The 22,249-nt window shown below is 37.1% G+C and overlaps 7 protein-coding genes across 7 annotated transcripts; 5 read left to right on the plus strand and 2 right to left on the minus strand.

Annotated features, from left to right (window-relative positions):
• Positions 1-1,068: 1,068 nt before the first annotated feature.
• Positions 1,069-2,817, minus strand: FSST1_008302 (GMC oxidoreductase-domain-containing protein; the record flags this gene model as incomplete). The annotated part of the gene is made up of 3 exons (XM_083225172.1): positions 1,069-1,457; positions 1,504-2,484; positions 2,550-2,817. The coding sequence occupies 3 exons, from the start codon at positions 2,815-2,817 to the stop codon at positions 1,069-1,071; spliced, it is 1,638 nt and encodes a 545-aa protein (XP_083084263.1).
• A 1,836-nt stretch (positions 2,818-4,653) lies between these two features.
• FSST1_008303 (uncharacterized protein) lies at positions 4,654-5,667 on the plus strand (the record flags this gene model as incomplete). The annotated part of the gene is made up of 1 exon (XM_083225174.1): positions 4,654-5,667. One exon carries the CDS (start codon positions 4,654-4,656, stop codon positions 5,665-5,667), a length of 1,014 nt encoding a protein of 337 aa, XP_083084264.1.
• Positions 5,668-6,899: 1,232 nt separating this feature from the next.
• On the plus strand, positions 6,900-7,625 carry FSST1_008304 (uncharacterized protein; the record flags this gene model as incomplete). The annotated part of the gene is made up of 1 exon (XM_083225175.1): positions 6,900-7,625. The coding sequence occupies one exon, from the start codon at positions 6,900-6,902 to the stop codon at positions 7,623-7,625; it is 726 nt and encodes a 241-aa protein (XP_083084265.1).
• A 472-nt stretch (positions 7,626-8,097) lies between these two features.
• FSST1_008305 (uncharacterized protein) lies at positions 8,098-9,857 on the minus strand (the record flags this gene model as incomplete). Its single annotated transcript, XM_083225176.1, has 2 exons — positions 8,098-8,609; positions 9,095-9,857. 2 exons carry the CDS (start codon positions 9,855-9,857, stop codon positions 8,098-8,100), a joined length of 1,275 nt encoding a protein of 424 aa, XP_083084266.1.
• A 588-nt stretch (positions 9,858-10,445) lies between these two features.
• Positions 10,446-10,835, plus strand: FSST1_008306 (uncharacterized protein; the record flags this gene model as incomplete). Its single annotated transcript, XM_083225177.1, has 1 exon — positions 10,446-10,835. One exon carries the CDS (start codon positions 10,446-10,448, stop codon positions 10,833-10,835), a length of 390 nt encoding a protein of 129 aa, XP_083084267.1.
• Positions 10,836-11,754: 919 nt separating this feature from the next.
• On the plus strand, positions 11,755-13,574 carry FSST1_008307 (general substrate transporter; the record flags this gene model as incomplete). Its single annotated transcript, XM_083225178.1, has 5 exons — positions 11,755-11,949; positions 12,014-12,271; positions 12,330-12,578; positions 12,633-12,939; positions 12,994-13,574. 5 exons carry the CDS (start codon positions 11,755-11,757, stop codon positions 13,572-13,574), a joined length of 1,590 nt encoding a protein of 529 aa, XP_083084268.1.
• Positions 13,575-14,590: 1,016 nt separating this feature from the next.
• Positions 14,591-15,334, plus strand: FSST1_008308 (uncharacterized protein; the record flags this gene model as incomplete). Its single annotated transcript, XM_083225179.1, has 1 exon — positions 14,591-15,334. The coding sequence occupies one exon, from the start codon at positions 14,591-14,593 to the stop codon at positions 15,332-15,334; it is 744 nt and encodes a 247-aa protein (XP_083084269.1).
• Between the last annotated feature and the right edge of the window lie 6,915 nt (positions 15,335-22,249).

A 22,249-nucleotide genomic window follows, 5' to 3' on the forward strand; every position in this document is an offset into this window, starting at 1 on the left:
CGTAAAGCGTCGTGCGACACGGTGGGCTGCCTGAGCATAACAGTAAAAGAAGGAAAATAAAACTGAACAGTCAGAAATCGCTATTCTCAACTGGGTCTGATCAACCAAGATTGGATCGCGATCCTCAGAATGTTCTTTTTGTCCGAATACGCGGGTTGCTCACTCCCAGCCTCTCTGTTTTCAGCCCTTGCCATCAACGACCCTAGCGGAGACAGTTGAAATCTGCGAAAGAGAAAGATAAGACTACAGGGTAAGAGAGCGCCAATAATTATGAATTCGTTTCGTCAAGGTGACCACTGGTAAAAGTCCATAGTGATGAATTTCTATTCAAGTACAGTTTATTCCTATATATTGGGGTATTTATTGTGGTGGTTGACCTAATGTGCTCGTTAGGTAGACTCATCCCTTTACTCAAGCAACTGCTGTGAGTTGGGTACCAAATAGAGAAAGGTTGAAGATGCGACACAAGCTCAAAGACCATTAGTCACCCCCTTTGTCACGACAACATGGCTGATCCACTTGGGAAATGAGACCCAGTTTATAAATCTCGAATACGATATCGATAAGCATCAAGATGGCCTGGCTGATTAGAATCTTGTATAAAGTCTCGCGTTTCCCTCCTCCTTCTGTTTCTCTTTTCCTTTCTTCTTCATACTTACCTTGCCTGGAACTTCGCCCATGATCAAGAATATGGGAGTTCAGCGTGGAGCATCTGCATTGCACGTCGCGGTATCGCTCTACTCTCTATTACCCTTCGGGGTCGTAGGAGGTGGAATTTTTGATTTAAAACTCGTTTTCATTGTATCTTGAGCTTGATGCTCGAGTATGAAGAAGATGTGTATTATGATGTGACAAGTATCATTGTACGTTGCCTCACAGGTGAGGCACGCGTCGCGTGTATAAACAGACACGTCGCGTATGTGTAGATTTCATCGTGTAATGTTCTTGCGAGGACTCCGGCGCGTTATCAGTCTTGACGCCTGTCTAAACAATTATACAGTATTCTTGGACATATATGCCGTCTATTTACAGTATCTATAGTCTTATCATACTTTTAATGCCTACAATCTAGGCGTTTCCTGTGATGATGGCCGCCGCCTGCTCCGAAAGCGCGTAAAGAGGTGCTTGAATGTGTGCACTGATCTGCACCGGAATAACCGACGCGTCAACAACTCGAAGGCCTTCAATCCCGCTAACACGAAACTCCTTGTCGACTACCTTTCCCATAGAGCAAGTCCCGGTTGGGTGCCATGATGTCCCGCTGGTCATTGCTAGTCTTTGGTCAAGCTTTTCGTTATTGTCATCCAGACCAAGAGGCTCAACAGGAAGACCTTCAGGTACCGATTCGCCAACGATATTCGCGCTGAATTTAGACTCGAGCATGAACCTTGTTAATTGGCGTAGTCCTTCACGAAAGACGTGTCTGTCCACCTCGGTGGTTAAGTAGTTGAGATCGACTATTAAGCGTCAGCAAGTTAAATTGATGCAAGGCATTTCTCTCACCTTTCGGATGATCGTCAGGATTTCCTGACTTCAATGTTACAGAGCCTCTGGAGGTTGGCAGTAAGGTCACCAACGCGCTCGTGATGTGCCCTGCATCGACGGGAACCCCAGGGAAAGGTACTTTCGCGAACATCACGATGTTCTCTAGGAACGTCCTTTTCGTGGCGAGAAGACAATGCTTGGACTGTTCAGGCTGAACACCCTCATCTATCGCAATCGCTCTAGCAAGTCCATCACCTGCAACACTGGTATTGACGATCCAATCCACAGGCACTCCTTGGGCATATTGGGGTTGTTGAAAGAGAGGATTCGTTGACCCAAGAGTGTATCCTGCAGAAGGATCGCGTAACCGCCAGTGCTGAAAGAATATCATATGGTCAGCCAGGTTTTGACCAACTTCTGGCAGGTCGACCAATGGCTCGATTCCAAACTCTCGAAGGTGAGAGCTTGAGCCGATGCCTGAGAGTTGGAGGAGTTGAGGTGAACGGAACGCCCCGGCAGACAGTATAATGTTCTTGCCAGCGACAACGCTACCATCTGCTAACTCGACACCGGTGGCTTTGAGCTTCCCATTAGATTCCTGTACGACAACTCTCTGAACAGACGCTTCAAGACGAATCTCGACACCCTCCAAAGAGTATTGCTCTGCGGACCATTCACGTTTGCCTTCAGTTCTGGCCTCGCAGATATAGGCACGACCGAGGTTGTCTCCAGTGTTCTGATCGCCATTGGGAAGCGTAGAAATGCCGAGATCTTCCCAGCCAGCAGCAGCCTGATCAGCGAGAGGGAATATACGGTTCGAAGCCTTGGCACAGTTGATACGCATTGGTCCATCTTGACCATGCTGGACGGGGTCATCATCGTCAAACCATCGTTCGGATTTCTTGAACCACAGCAGTTGACCTTTGTAACTATATCGATCATCGCCAACAAGAGAAGCCCATTCGTCGTAGTCAACTGAGGCACCACGAGTCCATCCACCTAACAATCGTTAGTACTCGGTTTTAGTGATCGGATCTTCCATGCTTGGACGTATTCGTGTTTACCTGAATTGATTGCTGAACCGCCGCCCAATCCTTTCCCAGCGTTGAGGGTGACCCGTCGACCACCAAGACCCGCAACAGGCTCTGACTCGTACTGCCAGTCTAATTCACCACCCAAGTTCAAGACCTGCATGTCTTGCACCTCAGGCCGCCCACGAGTATCTTTTCCAGCTTCTATGAGAAGAATCGTGGAGTGTTCATCGTACTCCCGAATGCGACTAGCGAGAACACAACCCGAAAGACCGCCTCCTACTATGATATAGTCATGCATTGTCTTGGTGATATTAGATGATACCTCAGGAGAACGATGACCCGCCAGGATGGAGTAGAAGAAATAGGAAGCACGAATTGTCACTGCGAAAGCTGCTCAAATACATAGAATGTGTTAAGGGCAAAGCACGTGGCTGAGGAATGGATATCAAAGCTGACGTGAGATTAAAGATGAGATGAATCAGCTTATCCATAACCGTGCCGTGAATTTTCTAGATGCATACTAGGAATAGCGCTTAAGAACTATCAGGCTAGGCTAAGATTCGATTTCTAACACCTACAATAAAGGGAGCCAACTCTGTTCTTGGTTCAACAGGACGCATCGTTTTAAAAGCATATAACAACGAGACATAGTTTGAGTACCATTTATTCTTATATCAGCCTGTCAAACGAACCACATTAAGAGTCGCCTGATTGGCCGGCTCGGTGCTGTTCTGTTAAGAGTCCGAGTTTTAGTGCCCAACGACATGCATGCAAATGAACAGGTGCAGCTTGGAGTATAGATGGTAGTCGCGTATACTGTGGCATGCTTGGATGCAGTTCAGCCAGACGTACCAGTGACTGCGGCGTTTCCTTCTCACCGAGTATTCTGGTTGTTGTGTTTCGGCGACTCGTATCAGACGACATATTTCAGACGACATATATCTGTTCCATCTGGGTACCTATGGTAGACTAAGATCTGCGCTTGACTACATCCATTTATGCATACATATAACCCCACTTATGGTTCCCGAGGTTGCAGCGTCGTTGGAGTTTGGGTTGAATGTCGTGGCTTTAAAGCTTTAACATGACAAAGCTATAGTATCAAGTTCGTCTTGCACAACTTGAACCTATCGATGTAAATCTGGAGCCGGCTACAGTCTGACGTAAGTAATAGACTAGCTACTTCATCCTTGAAGATTCAAGTAATTCTTGTTTGTCTCTCAGACAATGCTTTTATAAGCGGCATTGTAGACATATCAACTTCCGCTCCGATTTAGTCAAACGGTATACAGAGATACACCCTCTGCAGATCATAATGCAAGATTAATCATCGGCTGATCGGTCTTTTCCAAAAAGCCGAAAACAGAAAACTCGGTAGTCGGGCGGCTCTTTGTGGAAATATCTATCAACATTTCGGAAGTCGCTCTTTTCGCGACGCGGAGTAATGGCCACTGACTCGAGCGCCGCGCGCTAGGTGGAGTCATTGTCGACGCGGTAGTGGATTTTATCTGCCGATCACTACACAAAGAATGAGTACCTGCATGGTAGTACAACATAACAATGTCATACAACGCCAACGTTTCTTCTCACGGGACCCAATTCTAACAAGTTTCGGTGAACGGGCAACATAACCTCCGATCGATCATCTAGCCGAGTGATCTATTGTCCTTCTGGAGTGATTCTAGTGGCAGTCAAATCAACCAAGATACGAAAATACTTAAGCGAGTGCAACACCCTCAAAACATAGCAAATGCAACATTGCAAACCGGACAATTCTTATGTCCGTTAGAGGCACACATGCATAAGTTTTACCTTGATCAGTCGTACTACCATGTAAATCACAGTCTTAATGCCCACATTATTACATAGCGACGGGCCGGGGCGATGGCCCGGACAACGAAAATGACCGACTACCGAAGCACGGAACTCCATTATTCCTGAGCCAAGAAACTACCTACGTAGCCACATGTATCGTCGAATGTTGTTATATAAGAAGACAAAGTCAGAGCCAGAATCACCATTAATATTCTTCACTCTATCTTCATACCTGTATCTCGAAGGTTAAATTAAAAGACAACTCTCATCATATCATTCTCCCTTACGAGCAAAACAAAGTTCTCAACTCTCTTTCACAATGGCTCAAGGCGCTCAAGCTCGTCAACGTGGCCGCTATTGGCTATTGACATGTCCTCGTACTGCCTCTAACCTCCTGGTCAAAATGCTCAACCTTAACGAACAAGGTGTTCGCCCCTCCCACAATGGAGGATATTTCTATCTGCCCACAGTCGAAAAACATTTTCTTCTTGAGCAAAAGCCTATGGACACTTGGACTGAGGAAGAAAATGCCTCCGTAGATGGCATAGTTCAACAGTCGTCGCAGAGGTTTCTGGACTATATTGCTGCTGCTGAGCAAGAAGGTCAGAAGATCTTTGTAAAAGAACACTCAATCATGCTGAATCATCCACGTGTCGAAAACCACTACCTCCATGGCTCCAAAGAGGTTGCTACTATCACCGAAGCAACTCCCATACCCGTCAAGGGAATTTCAGAGCCGACTCGATCGCGGCTCAACCTCACCCTGTTCCCGGATGAGTTTCTCAAGACTTGGAACCCAACATTTCTCATTCGCCATCCAGCCCTTATGATCTCTTCTCTGTATCGCACATGCAAATGCCCGATGGATTACAATGGACTTCAGCGCCCCAAGCAAGAGCCATGTACGGCAGAGCTCAGCTTGCGATGGCACCGAACCCTGTACGAGTTCTTTGCCGAACACTTTGCCAACGACAACGTCTGGCCAATCGTTCTTGATGCCGATGATATCATGAAGAGCCCTCAGTTGGTGTCAAAGTACGCAAAGCTGGCAGGCCTTGACGACAGCAAGATCATTCGATCATGGGAGAAGGCTGAAGAGAAAGAGTTGAATAAAATGAACAACATAGAGCAGAGGATGCTCAGTTCTATCAACGCCAGCACCACCATCGATAGCAGCAAGATTGCGGGAAATGTCGATATCGGTCAGGAGGTTGTCAAGTGGACAAAGGAATTTGGAGAGGAAGAGGCGAAAAAGCTTGAGAAATGGGTACGAGATGCCATGCCGGATTACGAATTTATGCACTCCAAGAGAATGCGACCAGACCAGGAATGATTTGAGAATTAGTATTTTGATGAATGATCTATATGATGATAAGATGTTAGCTTGCAAATAAGAACTGCCGTTTCAATATCTTTTCCACGTGACTTCACAACGCCCTGACCTGACTATACTGAGTCAGTAGCAGTGTGGCAGCCTTGAATAAGACTGTGCTATTCGTAAGCATGTTAGACAGATCTATACTGATCTCGAACATTTCGCTTGGGTAACAGGTTCGAGACAAATGGGGTCTTTTGAGCCAAACCATTTTCGGAACTAACAAGAACGAGAGGACGAAATTGGCAATGCCACGAAGCCCAGCCTGGCCCAGACACTACCTGGATATTTCAGATATTCGATATTGCCGGCTCTGACCTGAAAAGTACACAGCCTGGACCTTTCGTGGCGTCACTGGTGTAATTGTTAATCCGTTCGTGGAGAGGGTCGTCAGGGAATCTTTGTCAAGGTTCCGAAAAGAAACCAAGTGATCAAACCATGACATAAACCTCTCCAACAGTGGTGGCAAAAACTAAACTCGACAAAGTTGAACACTGAACAGTTCGGGAATCTGACAGACCGTGATGATGTAGTTGAGTGCATATCGTTTGTACATCGCCACAAGATCTCGCTGGATGTCGTCGATGGCATTGTAAAAACTGTCATCGAGACCTGATTTGGTGTCCTGCTGTGGAATGAGGGGTCCAAAGGATCTAGATAGGTTCCGGCACATTAATGCTTGGGAAAACGAAGCCGGAAGGAGAAAAGCTGTGATTGTCCCTGGAAAGAGAGCGGCTGTGGAATTCACACCAGAGTTTAATTACGTATACCCACCATTTATTCAGGAACGGATCGAAGCCTCGATTCGTCCGAGAAACCTTATCTTTATAACATCGGTGCCCGTATAGACTTGGCATGGCTTGTCAATGACTCTAGACCAAGTGGCGTTGGCTCCCGACGGGAATGCAGGTGTCAATAAGCCACAAACCATGCCCTGAATCTGAACGGAGATGCTCGACGCTACGTCAAGCATCACCAAAGTCTGGACCTTGAGGCAAAAACTATGGATGGTGGTAATTTAGAAGTTGGCTATACTGTCTATATAAACGCCTCTGATTTCCTCGTAATGTCTCAATCTCATCACTTCAACAATCACAAGTTCTTCAGCACACAAATCGTGTCTCATCATCAACCATCAACTATCCGCAATATAATCCAACTTGCACACCTCATAATACCAAGACAACGACATGAAGGTCTCTATCCAGTTTGTCACTGTCGCCCTTGCGGCTTCTGCTGCCGCTCACCCTCAGAACGGTAAAAAGGGTCCGCCCAGCAGCACGACATCTGGCAGTGCTACTTCAAGCACTGCTGCGCCCTCGAAGGGTTCCATGTTTAACCTTCCCTTCATGCCTACATGGTTCTTCCGGGACTCTTCCCAGAACAAGTGCATCAGCGCCTACAATGCCTGCTTGATCGCCAAATCGAACGATCAGTCACCTTGTGCCTCTGACTACGCATCATGCATCAAGGCCGCTGCCTCCTCTGGCGCCCCCTCTAGCGGTTCTCCAACCTCTACCAAGCCACCTCCTTCTGCAACTGGAAGTATGACTGCCTCGCGCACCACGGGTCGACCCCAGCGACCTACAAACCTACGACAATGGTGGGCACAGGAGCAGGGTCGTCGACGCTGCCGATACGAGCATTACACTTGCATTCGAGACAAGTCCAACGACAAGGCAGACTGTGACGACAAGAGGGCCTCTTGCTTGTCAGCGGCCAAGACTGCCACCGCGACCACTGGTCCCACTAGTATCCCAACTGGGCCAGCTACTACTACTACCGGTACAGGATCAGCTGCTACCACTTCTTCAACCACTGTTGCTGACGCTGGCGTCGTCCCTACCGGCACTGGTGCTCCTCTTAATGCCGATGACCCTTCCTTTGACGACGACGACAGTGACGACTCAACATAAAAGTGGGCGAATTTAAACTGCATTACCTGCAAGATTTCCTTATTTCTCTTATGGTCTGGTTACCTGTTTCTACATTGTCTCAATTGTAACTCAATTTAGTTCATTTTCAAGCTGTTAGAGACATAGATATTGTCGTTCATAGGAAAGATAGGATAGTATTCGGATTCAAATACAAGAAATTGTTAACAGTACTCTACCGTTTATGTGCAAACCCTAGAAAAGTGATGTACGCAATTCCAATGCCTACAGTACGAATGACAACTACATTTGTTTCCCGCAATTTCATGCAATTGTCTCTGTACCATTGTGTGCCAAAAGCGCATATATGATAACGAAACCATAATCAGGTAGGGCCGGTGGAGCTCCCTCTCTTAAGTTGCCAATATTTAATTGCAATTTGTGAGTTCCTGCGAAAATAAAATTAGTTTACTTTAATTAAAACCTGTATCATAATGTTCCAACTCCCAAGCTCTTAATTATCCCACTCATACTCTGGAACTGGAAATTCGTTTGTATCCCCAAACCCAGCTGCGATAAACCGCTGAACAAACCCAATGAGACCAGAGCGCGCAATCAACCGAAAGATGTTGTTCCGCAGCCAAATACCCCAAGCAGTCTGTGGCGCCACGATAGTCGGTACGAGCAGTGGAATCGGCTGCATTTTGTTGATCAGAGGCCTCATCTGCTGCTCATAGCTCCGAAGACCTGCTTCAATATCTCTGCCGTGTTTTCGTAGCTCGCCTGCCAGTATGTAAGCGCCTGCAAGAGCGAGACTTGTTCCAGAGCCTGTGAGACCAGATGCGTAGCCTGCGTCACCCACTAAAACGAATCGACCGCGATGTAAGTTAGGCGTCTTGACTTGCACCGTCTCGCTCGCGTAAAGGTCTGTCGCGTCCATCATTTCCTGGATTGCTGCACTCGTTTCCCAACCGACGCCTTGGTAGTGCTGAGCGATGTACTTTTTAGTGGCTGCCTCTCCTTGTGCTACGGTAGTAGGCCAAAAGTCTGACCCCACTTGGCATTTTCCCACCTTAAATTGCCATTTTATTACCTTTTTAAAATTAAATATCTAATAAAATAAAAATACTATATTAATAATATAAAATCTATTATATAGTAGTTTATAAGAAAAATCTTTTATATATAGAAAGTTTTTTTATAACTATTTTACTTATAAAAATATATAGCTTTAAAGTTAAAGAAAAAGTTAAAAATTACTTATAGGGGACTTATAAGGTATTCTTAAAAAATTATAAAAGGTAATTTTTAACTTTTTTATTTTTCTTAACTTTAAGCCTTATTTACTTTATTAATAAAATAGCTATAAAAATACTTTCTATATAAAAAATATTTTCTTTATAAAGTTCTATATATAGGTTTTTTTTAATAGTTATAGTATTTTTTTTATAATTTAATATTTAATTTTAAAGATATAGTATTTTAGTATAAAATGGGCTATAGGGTCAGACTTTTGTCTAAATACTGTAGTGCTTCTCGAAATGATTCCGAGTCTTGGAGGTTCTGGTTCATGCACATGAACAAAACTCGACTAAAACCTGCGGGATCGGATCCAATACTTATATTACGCCCACCAACGGCGCTATATCCTTGCCCGATCTTGCTTCCCTTGAGGAGGTCTTGAGATGTTGAGAAATAGGCGGCCCAGCAGTTGGTTGTGACGATGGGGTCCCGGACATGACCGCCAAAGCCTAAAACCCGAGTTCTAGATGTCGCTCCATCGCAAGCAACTACCAAGTCGTATTTCGAGGTTGCTGTGCCATTCGCAAAAGTGACAGTAACGGGACCATCGGATTTCTCACTTTGGCTCATGGATGCGATTTGCTCGTTGAAGATATAGTCGACGTTTTTGTTATCGTTGGTGACATCAAAGAGAATCTTTGACAGATCCCCGCGCAATATTTCGTACTCGGAGACGAGGGATTGCTGGTCCGGATTTCCTGTAGGCCTGATGACCCCGTAAGGCTTGCCATCTTCACTGACAAAGCTAATGCCTTCTTCCTGAGTGGACTTTGATCTGATGGCAGCTTCGAGTCCAGGCATCCTTCGCATAACTGAAACGCCAGCTGTGCGAATATCGACAGCTTGGCCGCCTGTACGCAGGGCTGGGAAGCGCTCTACGACGGTGACTTGGGCGCCTGCTCTAGCGAGCCAGTAGGCCGTCGCTGGGCCCGCTATAGAAGCGCCTGATACAAGGACTTTTAGGCCTGACATTTCTTCTTAGCCGATGATGAGATGAGTTGACAGTTTGGTTTGATGGTGGATATACCAACTGATGTTCCTCTGGGTAATTGTTCCATTTTATTAGTTACGAGAACATCATGTTTGGACCTATTCCGGACACTGGAAAAGAGAAGGCGGACAACGGACAATGGGAATAGTCCACTCTTGGAACTGACTGGCTGCTATGGCTAGTGCTACAACCACTGTAGATGGTTTCTAGAACATGGGGTAGGGGTTCATGCTAGTTGTTTGGCTTTGGCAGAATCACTGCGTCATCGAGCTGGCTATTCGGCACTAAAATCACGATAAATGGACAGATAAGATAAAAGAATCAATAGATAGATGCTTACTTGTATGTTAGAGACATGTTTATCCGGCGCAGTTCATATCCAGGACAATTGAATGCCCGTTCGGTCTATAGAACTGTCCGAGAATCGGTCATTTCAATGGTTACAAGCCGTCCAGCTTTAGAGTCGCCAGACCTATATACTGAATAGATATAAAGAAAGCCGTAGTCTGTCGTTCTCAAAAGATCAATTAATTCACAAGCCTCTACAATCACTATCAGTCAACTTCACAATGGCCACAATCACAGCGCCGACACATTCTGACACCAAATTAGCGAATGCAACCACATCCATCTCCACAACCTCCTCCAACGACTGCGCTGTCCATGGACTCTCCGAAACCCCTCATCTCGATCGCCTTCTCCAATCTCGTCCCCAATCTGAACTGCAAGGCCTCGCTGACGCGGTCGAGAGCTTGAGGCAAGGTGATCGATGCGCCAAATGCGCCATCCAAGCCGCCGTCGCTATCATTACAGGATTCATGGGGGAAATCTACACAGCGAAAAAGAGTGGGAAACTTTCCAAGGAAGAGAAGAAAGCGCTCAAATCGGAAGTCAAGGGTTTGGCAACGGGAATGAAGGAGGGGATCAAGAGTCAGAAGAAGGAGTTTAAGAGCCGATAAAAGCCATGTGTTCATTTACCCATTATTGTGTCTACGTAATCATTTTGAACAAGTTTTGAGGGTTCAGTCTAATCATCAACCACCAGCAATGACATACTTCCTCGTGCTGATCTGGAGAGAAGCCCGAAGCGGCCCAACCGTGATGGAGACAGAGATTTTTACCTCAATCCACCCCGCACGGTTCTCCAATCTTTTCCGTTTCCCCCCATGGGGTTCGGGCCCTTTATTCTTCAGAGATAGACTCGGACATTATCCAAGGAAACAGCTTGGATTTGTATCAGAAAAGGCCCAGTCCTGATGAAAGCCCCCTTGCCGAATGTTACGTTACTTCAGTATATGGAGAAATACCCCAATGCCCATGGGGAGAGTGGGTTTCTCCAATACCCTTTCCCCAACATTGTCATCACCGACTGGCTCACTCCGCACGGGGACTAGTTGTGAAAAGGTATGGCTCCTCCGTCTATTCGGCCCGTCGTAGATTCTCCATCAACCCGTTGGCGAACAAGACGATCTCATCCCCAAATTTCCAATGAAACACATTGCTTGGTTGATCGAGGCCGTGTCAACCCCGTATCGCTGAACCCGCACTAGCTTGGGCGGGCATAAGTCCGGTTTGGAATAAGCTGGATATGGGAGTTGCCCTTGTGCCGTCTTTGCCGTGTTGCCGATTTGCGCACCTATCAAAGCTGAAGAAAGAGTTGGAAAGCGTTGTCTAGTATATTGCACGATCCACGACTCCACGGCTTATACCTTGACACTAGGTAGAGATTCGCCTCGACGTTAGAGAATCTGGGTCAGAGTGCGGAGGGGACCATTTATAATAAATAACCTTAACATTCCCCAGAAAATGCTTGGCTTACTTACTATCATCTTGATATCGAAGTGATAAGAGTGAATTGCGAGTTCTCTTTCCTGCAAGATGTCTTCTCCGGTTCTCAAGTCAAAAGAAGAGCTTGGCCAGGCCAATGTCGACCATGCTGAGGTCCTGGCCAACCCGGAACTCATGAACGATGCCTTCGACGCTGAACAGCGTGAGCATGAGCAAGGCACCTGGGCAGCCGCAAAGAGTCATCCTTGGGCATGCTTCTGGGCATTCACCATGTGCTTTACTATCGTGAGTTGCTGTTTATGAAACAAGCGCTAATGTTTAGAGTTGCTAATATGTCTCGTTTGTGTAGGTCATGGAATCGTTCGATATGTTCTTGAACGGAAACTTCGTCGCCCTTCCCGCATTCCAGAAACACTACGGCGTTCACGTCGAGGGACATGGCTGGACTATCCCAACAAGATGGCAGAGTGCCCTCTTCCAAGCCGGTCAGTGTGGTGCCTTTGTGGGTGTCTTTGTTGCTGGACCTATCACCAACCGTTTCGGTTACCGATGGACGACGATGTTTGCATTGATACTCATGAATGCTACTATCTTCATCTCCTTTTTTGTAAGCTTCAGAATTATCCCCAATAACTATCTGGTTACCTGACCAATTCTTCCTACAGGCCGATTCGCTAGAACTACTCGTGGTCGGACAAGCCTTGGAAGGTGTACCGTGGGGCTTCTTCATTGCCAACTCCCCGGCGTATGCCAGTGAGATCGTGCCTCTTGCTCTTCGAGGTGCTTGTACCGCTACACTACAGATGAGTTGGTCTATTGGATCCATCATCGTCGCAGGTGCCACATATGCCTACAACAAGCGCGATGATCAGTGGGCCTGGCGTGTGCCCCTGGCTTTGCAATGGTTGTTTCCCGTAAGCAAAAACTGGTTTCAAGTCTATAGTGCGCAATACTGACATTTGAACCAGACCCCCCTCTTGATCCTCGTCTTCCTCGCACCCGAGTCACCCTGGTGGCTCATCCGAAAGGGCCGCAAAGACGAGGCTCTGCGATCTATCGAGCGTCTTGGTAGCAAAGACAAGGAGGCCTCTCACCAGAAGCTTGCCATGATAGAGAGAATTATTGAGATTGAGGAGAAGCTGGGTGGAAACCCTTCCCTTCTTGATCTTGTCAAGGGTACCGACTTGCGACGAACAATCATTACCTGCTTGATCTATGCCTCTCAGAACTTCGCCGGCAACTTGATTGCTAATCAAGCAACCTTCTTCTTTGAACGTAAGTCACAACTGCTCTCATGAAGAAGATTACTCAAGCTAATGCATCACATAGAGGCTGGAGTATCATCTGAGCGTGCCTTCCAACTTAACTTGATCAACTCATGCCTTCAATTCGTCGCCAACATAATATCGCTGCCTGTTGCGGGATTTTTCGGTCGCCGTACAATCTACCTCTGGGGCACAATCACCAACGTTACCTTCCTCTTCCTCCTTGGTGTTGTCGCCTCCATCCACCAAAACAGCTCCACCAACTATGCCCAAGCTGTCCTCGGCATATTGATCTCATTCGTGTACGCTGGAAGTCTTGGACCTATCTCTTACACCATTATCGCAGAGACATCCTCGGTTCGCCTCCGTGCTCTGAGTACCGGTGTCGGTCGTGCTGCTTATTACATCGCCGAGATCCCCATGATCTACCTAGCGTCCCAATTGTTGAACCCTACAGGATGGAACCTTGCAGGCAAGTGTGGATATGTCTGGGGTGGTACTGCAGTTGTCTGCTTTGTGTCGGCTTACTTCTTCCTTCCTGAGCTGAAGGATCGATCGTACCGTGAGACGGATATCTTGTTCAAGCGTAAGGTTCCTGCGCGCAAGTTCAAGTCGACTGTTATCGATGTTAGAGACAACGAGTAAGCTCAGTGATACGGTTGAGATTTTACGCTGTTATGCCGCATGTTACTTAGACTTTTTACCCGCTTTAAAACAATGGTTTGTGGGTTTGTGTACTATACAGTTAAAGCGATAATGTTATAGACGATTGCTCAACTTTTCTGATAATTGTGTTGCTTCATGCCTTCACCGTGATTTGGTTGCAGTGATTTTCTCCAATAGATATGAGAATGTCGATACCTAAAAGTGCTATAAACCACCACCACCGTATGAGTGATCCACTTGATGCTACTACTCACTTTCTATGCCTGTAGATAAGTTGGGAGCTCTGGCAAGCAACTAAGGTGTTTCCGCATTGAGCAGGCATAGAGTGCTCTTACGGTGAAAATGATATAATCGCAAGTCGCGGGTTTAGCTCAGTTGGGAGAGCGTCAGACTGAAGCCAAACTTCAATCACCTACCGATATCTGAAGGTCATGTGTTCGATCCACATAAACCGCAATCGTAAGAGTCCAAGTAGGATTCTCATCCTCTTTTTGCTTCTCTAAGCAAATGCGAGCACGCCAAACAGGGGATGAACCAATGGTAGGGGGTAGAATGGGGGGACTGTTGAGTTACCTCCTCTCAGCCTCACCAACGCTAGTGATAGCACATGGACGGCGTGACTCAGAGGGGATAGTCGACTGTTCCTTTTTTATATATCTAAACTCAAGACATTTGATGGTTGTAAATCCACTCTGTATAATAAAGCAATAATCGTAGGTTGTCGGAACTTTATAAATCATGTGTTGGTCGCTGTAAACTGAGTTGAACCTTGTAGATATCATCCTCCGAGAGACAGATCAAGGTTTCGTCTAGAAGAACGAATGGCCAGTGGTCGAAGACAAAAACTGATAAAGTTCTACCAATGAAATACGTATACTGTGACTCATCCCGTAGCTAATCAGCTGTCCGTTTCGTATCTCCCCTCCTTCAACCTGAAATCTTACAACAGTGATTTTCACAATAATCCTTCCCACATCATCATTCACTATTCCAAGATGTCTGATCCATCACCCTGCGCAGTCCTGACACTGCCGGTAGATATTCCCCGCATCACGTCCACAAGCGAAGAGTTGGACCTTGATTACTTCGGCCCAGTTGATGATTCAATTAGCATCGAGGGCTCTAAATTCGTTGCTCGTCTTACTGATGGGGCAGAGAACGAAGTTGCACGAACTATCAAAGAATTCATAGTCACCACGCAAAACGACTGTGTAGGCAACGCAGAAGAGAAGAGAGCATGCTGGTTTACGATCCGCTCCACGAAGCCCACCGACGAATTCAATATCCCAAGATGGCACCAGGACGGCCGGATGTACCCATACGACAACGGACGCGAAGAGGTTGTACGAAGCAAGTATGCGCTCACTTTACTTGGGCCTCCTACAATCATGCTTGTACCAGATGAGGACGCATTCGCTACTGAACGGCAAGGGATAGCGGAACACTTTTGGTGGCTGGAGAAGGATACCCCTCGACCCTCCAAAGAAGAACGGGATGAAGCAGATTTGAAATTGCGAAAGTGGCTCGAAAATGAATTCAAAGAGACTCCCAGAGTTCAGATTGAACATGGCCAAATCGTTCGATTCAGCTGGGGAAGAGACAACAGTCCACTCCATTCAGAGCCAGATATTATTTGTGACAGGATCTTTATGAGTGTTCTCTATGGCAGTGAATCAGAATTGCGAGGGATGTGTGATTGGAGAGAGGCTAAGTACGGGAAGTTTGAGACTGATGCCTAAAGACTGCTGTGGACACTGAGCATCTTGACACCGTTGTCACGTCGGGTTGTGTTGAACCGTACATGAGATGTTGCACTGGAGTTAGATCAAGCTGCACTCTTCTGTTTGTTAGGGCATCTGATTGCAGCAAGCTTGATGGACTGGGGTATATGAAAGACATATTATGAGGCGGTACCTCAATGGATCTCGGGGGCTCTTATGGAGAGCATTATTAAGATGAGACTTTAATATATAAAATGAATTAAATTATTAAAGGTCTAAGTTAAAGGACTATAATAGAGGAAGAGATATATATATATATATATATATAATATAATTATATAATTATACTTATAATATCCTTTATATTTAATACTTTTACTTAAGCTTATAATTATATAAAAATTAATCCTCTTAATCCTTTAAGTAAGTAAAGGTTATATATAGTCTATTTAGCTTTACTATTAGCTTTATTCCTATTAATACCTATACTTATTTATCTATAAGGTAATAAATAAAGAGATAAAAATAATAAATAAATAAACAAATAAATAGAAAATAAATATAAAGATTATATAGTTAAAACTATTTTATATTTCCTATTAATTATATAGTTATATTATTATATTTATATAATTATATATAAGGGGGACTATTTAATATAGAATTATTAATAAGTCTAAGAGTAAATTAAAATTATAAGAAATTTACTTTTAGGAATAGCTTTATAAAACTATTAATAACCTAGTATTTTATTAAGATATATTATATCTTAATTTTATTAAGTACTATTTATTTATAGATAAAATAATATTAAATACTAATATATTTAGACTTTATATATTATATAGGGTTTTTAGCTATAGAGATTACCTTTTAATTATTATTATATATAATAGTTATATTAAGTTTAAAATTAAATAGAGATATAAGCTCTTTAAATAATTATTATAGCTAGATAGCCTCTTTTATTACTTATATTTAAGCTATATATTTAGCTTTATATAATAAGAAAGTAATAATAAGTTATCTCTTAAAGCTTTAGCTAATAGCTCTTAACTTAAAGTTAAAGATATAGCTATTTATTAACTATTTTATATCTTAGTCTTTACCTTAGTCTATATCTATATATCCTTAAAGAGGTTAAATATTTCCTTAAAGTTAAAGTTTAAAGTAAACTATACTTTATAAATACCTTATAATCCTCTTAATTGCTATCTTATATTCTTTAATTAAGTTATTAAAGTATTAACTGCATAGGGATATACTATAAGTAATATTTAATCTTATTCTTAATATTATATATATTAATAAACTAATTACTTTTATAAACTATATTTTAAGTTTTAAAGTAACCTTATATATATTATTTATAAGTATAAACTTTAATATTATAATTAATATAGAGTTTAAACTATAATCCTAGAGTTTAAATTCTTTAAGTAGCTTTTAAATATATATAGACTAGAATAAGTAAATAGCTTAATTTAATTTATTTTATCTAATAGATATCTTAAGATAATATTTATATAGGCTAAGGTTAATTATCTTAAAGTATTTAAATAATATTATTTTAATTTTTTTAATCTTTTCTATATTTAAATTAATTAGTAAGAGATTATTAATATAGACTATAATAAAGATTATACCTTTAATAAAGACTCTTATATTTAAATATAATAGTTTAAAGCTAAGTTTATTTAAATAGGATAAAAGTATATTATACTAGATATATAGTATTTACTTTAAATTATAAAGTACTTTATTAAGTTTATAGACTTATTTAATTCTATTATAAAAACCTTTAGGTTATAATATATAGATATCTTTATTAATATTACTATAGAGAAAAGCTATTTTAATATCTATTTATTTAACTTTAAGGTTAAGTATAGCTATAATAATAAAGATTACCTTATAGCTTATTAGCTTAATAATAAATATAAATATCTTATAATAGTTAATACCTTCTTTTTATTTAAAACTATAAATAATAAAGTAAACTATATAGCTTATTTATATATTTAAGGTTTAATAAGATTAATTATTTAAGCTATTATTATAATATATATAATTAAGATATTTAAATAGTCTAATATATTATTATTAAATTAACTTATATTAGAAATAAATATATATTAAGGTTATTTATAAGAGGAGTAAATTTATTAAGGTAATTAAAGTTTATAATATCTTTTAAAGGCTATTAGACTTAGTATATAACTATTAACTTAGGTATTTTAAAGTTAAGGGATATAGTTATTTATTTAAATAATAATTATATTTTAAATAAGATTCTTATTAATATCTAAAGGCTAATATTATATTTATTTATTATAGAGTTATCTTAATATATTATTATTATTATTTTAATATTATATAATTATAATATAGTTAATATATTAATTATCTATTTTCTATTTCTTAAATAAGGTATTAATAAATATCTTAGGATATAAGTAAGTATAAGGTTATTTATTAAAGACTATATTATTTAAGCTTAAGACTTTATTATCTTTTATTAAAATAATATATATAAATATACCTAAGTAAATAAGCAGTTTATATAGAATTAATATAGAGTATATTTTATATTTCTTTAAGTTAATTAATTAAATAAATCTAAGATTACTTAGTATATATAGATATTAAATATTAAGGACTTTATATATTTATTATTAATATAGTATTATTAGCAGTATAGAGTAAGGATTAAAGTTTTTAATTTAAATTATTCCCTTAAGAATATATAGCTAGTATATATATAGGATATTCTTATTAATAAGTATTATTATAAGCTTCTTAAGGATAGTCTAGTTTATTTATTTAATAATACTATTTTATTAATATTACTTAATATTAATATAAATAATCTTAATTCCTTTACCTTAATAGAGGAATTAAACTTTAATAGATATATTTTTATCTTTTTTATTAAAATAGATAAACTTATATTAACTTATTAATAATATATATACTTTAATAAGGTACTTAAGTTTATTTATAAACTCTAATTTCCTCTTTAATAGGAAGACTTATATTATTTATATAAAGTTATTTATAAAAATAACTTAGTATTATTTACTATTAAGACTTATTATTAAGAATAATTTAGTAATATTAATATAGAGGCTTTTAAATAAATATATTCCTTTCTTAATTAATTATTAATATAATTATTTATATCTTTAAGACTTTTAATTATTTTATAAAGAAATAAGATAGCTTAAATAATAAATATCTAATAATTTAATAATATTATAAGGCTATAAGGCTATACTTTTAAATAAGCTTTTAATAAAACTCTATATTAGAATAAAACTATATAAAATAATAAGATAATAGTAAATGCTTTTTTTTTCTTTATATAATAAAACTATTAGCTTATAAAAAAAGGTAAAAATAATAATAAAAAAGCAAGTTATCCTGCCTTTAATTATCTATTTAATATATTAAGCTAACCTAGATTATAATTATAATATTAATACTATATTACTATACTATTTAACCTTATAACTATAGCCTTATAGCTAGGCAATATATAAGGCAATTTTACTATATATATAGTAAGATTATTAAGGCATTATATATTAGCCTAGCCTTATTTTAAAATCTATATAACCTTATAATAATAAAGCTAAAATATATTTTTATAGGCTAAAGACCTTTAATTAAAGATAATATAATATTAGTTATATTTAGCTATAAGGTCTTATAATTCCTTAGTATTTTTATTCTTTAAAGAGACTTATAGTAAATTTAATAGAAAAGGTAATAGCTTTATATATTATATTATAAGATTAAGAGAAAGAATACCTTTATAATAAGAGAGATTATATTTTATAATATAATAAGTTAATATAAGCTATAGTTAATAAAACTAGGGATACTTATTTAAACTATTAAAAATAAGTATAAGTATTTTAAATAATAGCTTTCTTATATATCTAGCTATAATAGCTTAAATAGGAAACTTTATTTAAGTTAAAGTCTATAAAGAAAGAAATTTATATATATAGTTAAGAGTTTAATATAAAGTTAAAATATTAAAGTAAAATAAATTTACTTAATATTATAGTTAATTAAACTAAGTTATATAACTAGACCTCTTACTATATTATATAATTATCTTAATCCTTATATAATTATACTATTAATAATTTTAATAAAGATTAATATAATTATATTATTATCTTGCCTTATATATATAAAATATATATATATTTAGTGCTAACCTTATTTATCCTAGTTATTATAATTAATAGCTTCTTAATACCTTATTTATTAAAATAATTAAGATATTTATATTAAATAGTTAAGTCCTTATCTTAGACTATATATATAGATAAAGTAATATTATAGTTAATTCCTTCTTTATTAATAATATATATATTATAATAAAGAGTTATTATAAATATAGTTTTATTATCTTAGATAATTATTATATATTTATTATTAAAGATAACTTATATATTAGTCTTTAAGAATTATAATATTAATATAAGGTTAATATATTTATCTAGGATAAAGAGTAAGTTATTAAATATAATAACTTTTTTACTTTTATTCTTAGCCTAAAGTTAATATATACTATATCCTTATATAGTTATCTTAAATCTACTAAGGTTAATAATAAACTTATTTATTTTAGTTAAAGTATTAAAGTTCTTAGACTTATATATTATATAGCTTATTATATTACTATTAAAGATATATATAATAGAGAGGTATTATATTATATTATCTTATAATTATATAGTTCTAGTAAAGTTATCTAGGATAGAGATAAAGGTATAATTAAAGAAGTAAATAGCTATTATAATTACTTTTATCTCTAGACTATTATAATTAATTATATTATTAAATAGGGTATTATAGTTATTATACTATTATTATTTTTAGAAATATAATATTTATTTAGCTTATTTAGGATATTTATATTCCTATTTATATTATTTATTAAGGTATTATACCTAGCAGTTATTATCTCTATAGCTAGACTTATTATATATTTTATATAATTATTATTATCTTAGAGATAGACTATTTCTATAGTTATTATATTAAGTAAGGAGAGTAGTCTATATATTTTTACTATTATTAAATTATTTCTATTATTATTTTTCTTACTTAGTAAAATAAAGAGTATTATTAAGTATAACTCCTGCCTTAGTAATAGTATTATTATTATAGGTAGAGATAATATTATAATTTTAATAGAAAATAATAAGGAAAATATTATAGTTTAGTCTAAGGCTTATAAGGAATTTATTAATAATATATAATTTAAAGAGTTTATATTTCTTATTAAATCTAGTAAACTTAGCTAAGATATTCTTAATTTCTTATTTAAATATAAATATACTATTAAACTAAGAGAGGGTTATCTCTCTCTATTTATATATTAAGTTTATAAATTTAATACTTCCTTTAGGTTTAAATTAAAGATATAAGGTTTTTATAAATTTAAAGACTAATAACTTCCCTTCTATAAGTTCTTAGGTATTATAGCTATATCTATTTATAATTATATATATAGCTTAGGTTTAATAAGCTAAGAAGTTATAGGAAAGAGGAATAGTTATTAATATTAATATAAGTAGGTTAAATAAGTTACTATAGCTAATATAACTTAACTTAATATATATTACTTATTTTTACTTAAACTAGTTAATTAATCCTTTAAGAAGTAAAATTAAGTTTAGCCTAATAATATATTTAATTATCTTTAAGGATATATTATTAAATATATAGTTTAAATATTACTTTAAGTATTAATATATACTAAGGTTATAATTTAAGTATTTTAATTAGACTATTAATTATTAGTTTAAAGTTATTATTTATATAATCTTAATTAATTAAATAGGATAGATATTATCTAGGTCCTTAATATATTATATCTTATATTTATAAACTTATTAATAGTATATTATTTAATTTATATATTAAGATATTATTAGCCTTACTATTTAATATAAATAGGGTATCCTAGCTTATATTAAAGTAAAGCTATAATCTAATTTATTATTCTATAAGGTTATAATTTATCCTTATTTTAAAAGGTTAATATCCTATATCTATATACTTATTTAATAGTATATAGTTAATTTTATTATATATAGCTAAGTCTATACTTATTTCTAATTCTATATTATTAATATTTATACTTCTAGTTAATAGAATATTATTTATTCTAGTTATAAAAATAATCTTAAATATTATATTAAATATATTAAATATATTAAGGATAATAATATAATTATTATATTTATTATATTTTAATATAACTTTTAGTCCCTAGAGTTTAATTAATAATACTTTAAATAGATTATTTATAATATATAATATAGATATATTTATTAATAATATATTAAATAAGTCTAAATAAAAGAAGCTATTCTTAATTATAATTAAGAGGTTTATTTAATTTAAATATATATTAATTATAGCTATTAATATAAGAAAATATTCTTTATTAAGGAATTTAAAGATAATAGGTTTTAATAATAGTCTTAAATATAAGTTATATATAGATAATATCTATATAGCTTTATTTTTAACTTTTCCTTATAATAGTAATTTTCTTAATATAGTATTATAAAGGATATCTTAATATTATATTTATACTAGTATTAAGTAGCTATTTTATTAATAAATAGTTAAAAAAATCTATAATAGCTAAGTTATTTCTGCAGTAAAAGAAAGAACTTTTAATCTTTAAGTTAAATTAATAAGATAAATAATTTATTTAGCTTTTTATATATATAGCTATCTAGGCTTATAACCTATTAAAATAAGACTTTAATATATAAAATAAATTAAATTATTAAAGGTCTAAGTTAAAGGACTATAATAAAGGAAGAGATATATATATATATATATATATAATATAGTCACGTGATTATACCCATGATATCCTCCACGTTTAACAAG

Source organism: Fusarium sambucinum, chromosome II, assembly GCF_050947815.1.
Source record: "Fusarium sambucinum isolate potato_lamoka chromosome II, whole genome shotgun sequence".
Classification (NCBI taxonomy): Eukaryota; Fungi; Ascomycota; class Sordariomycetes; order Hypocreales; family Nectriaceae; genus Fusarium; species Fusarium sambucinum.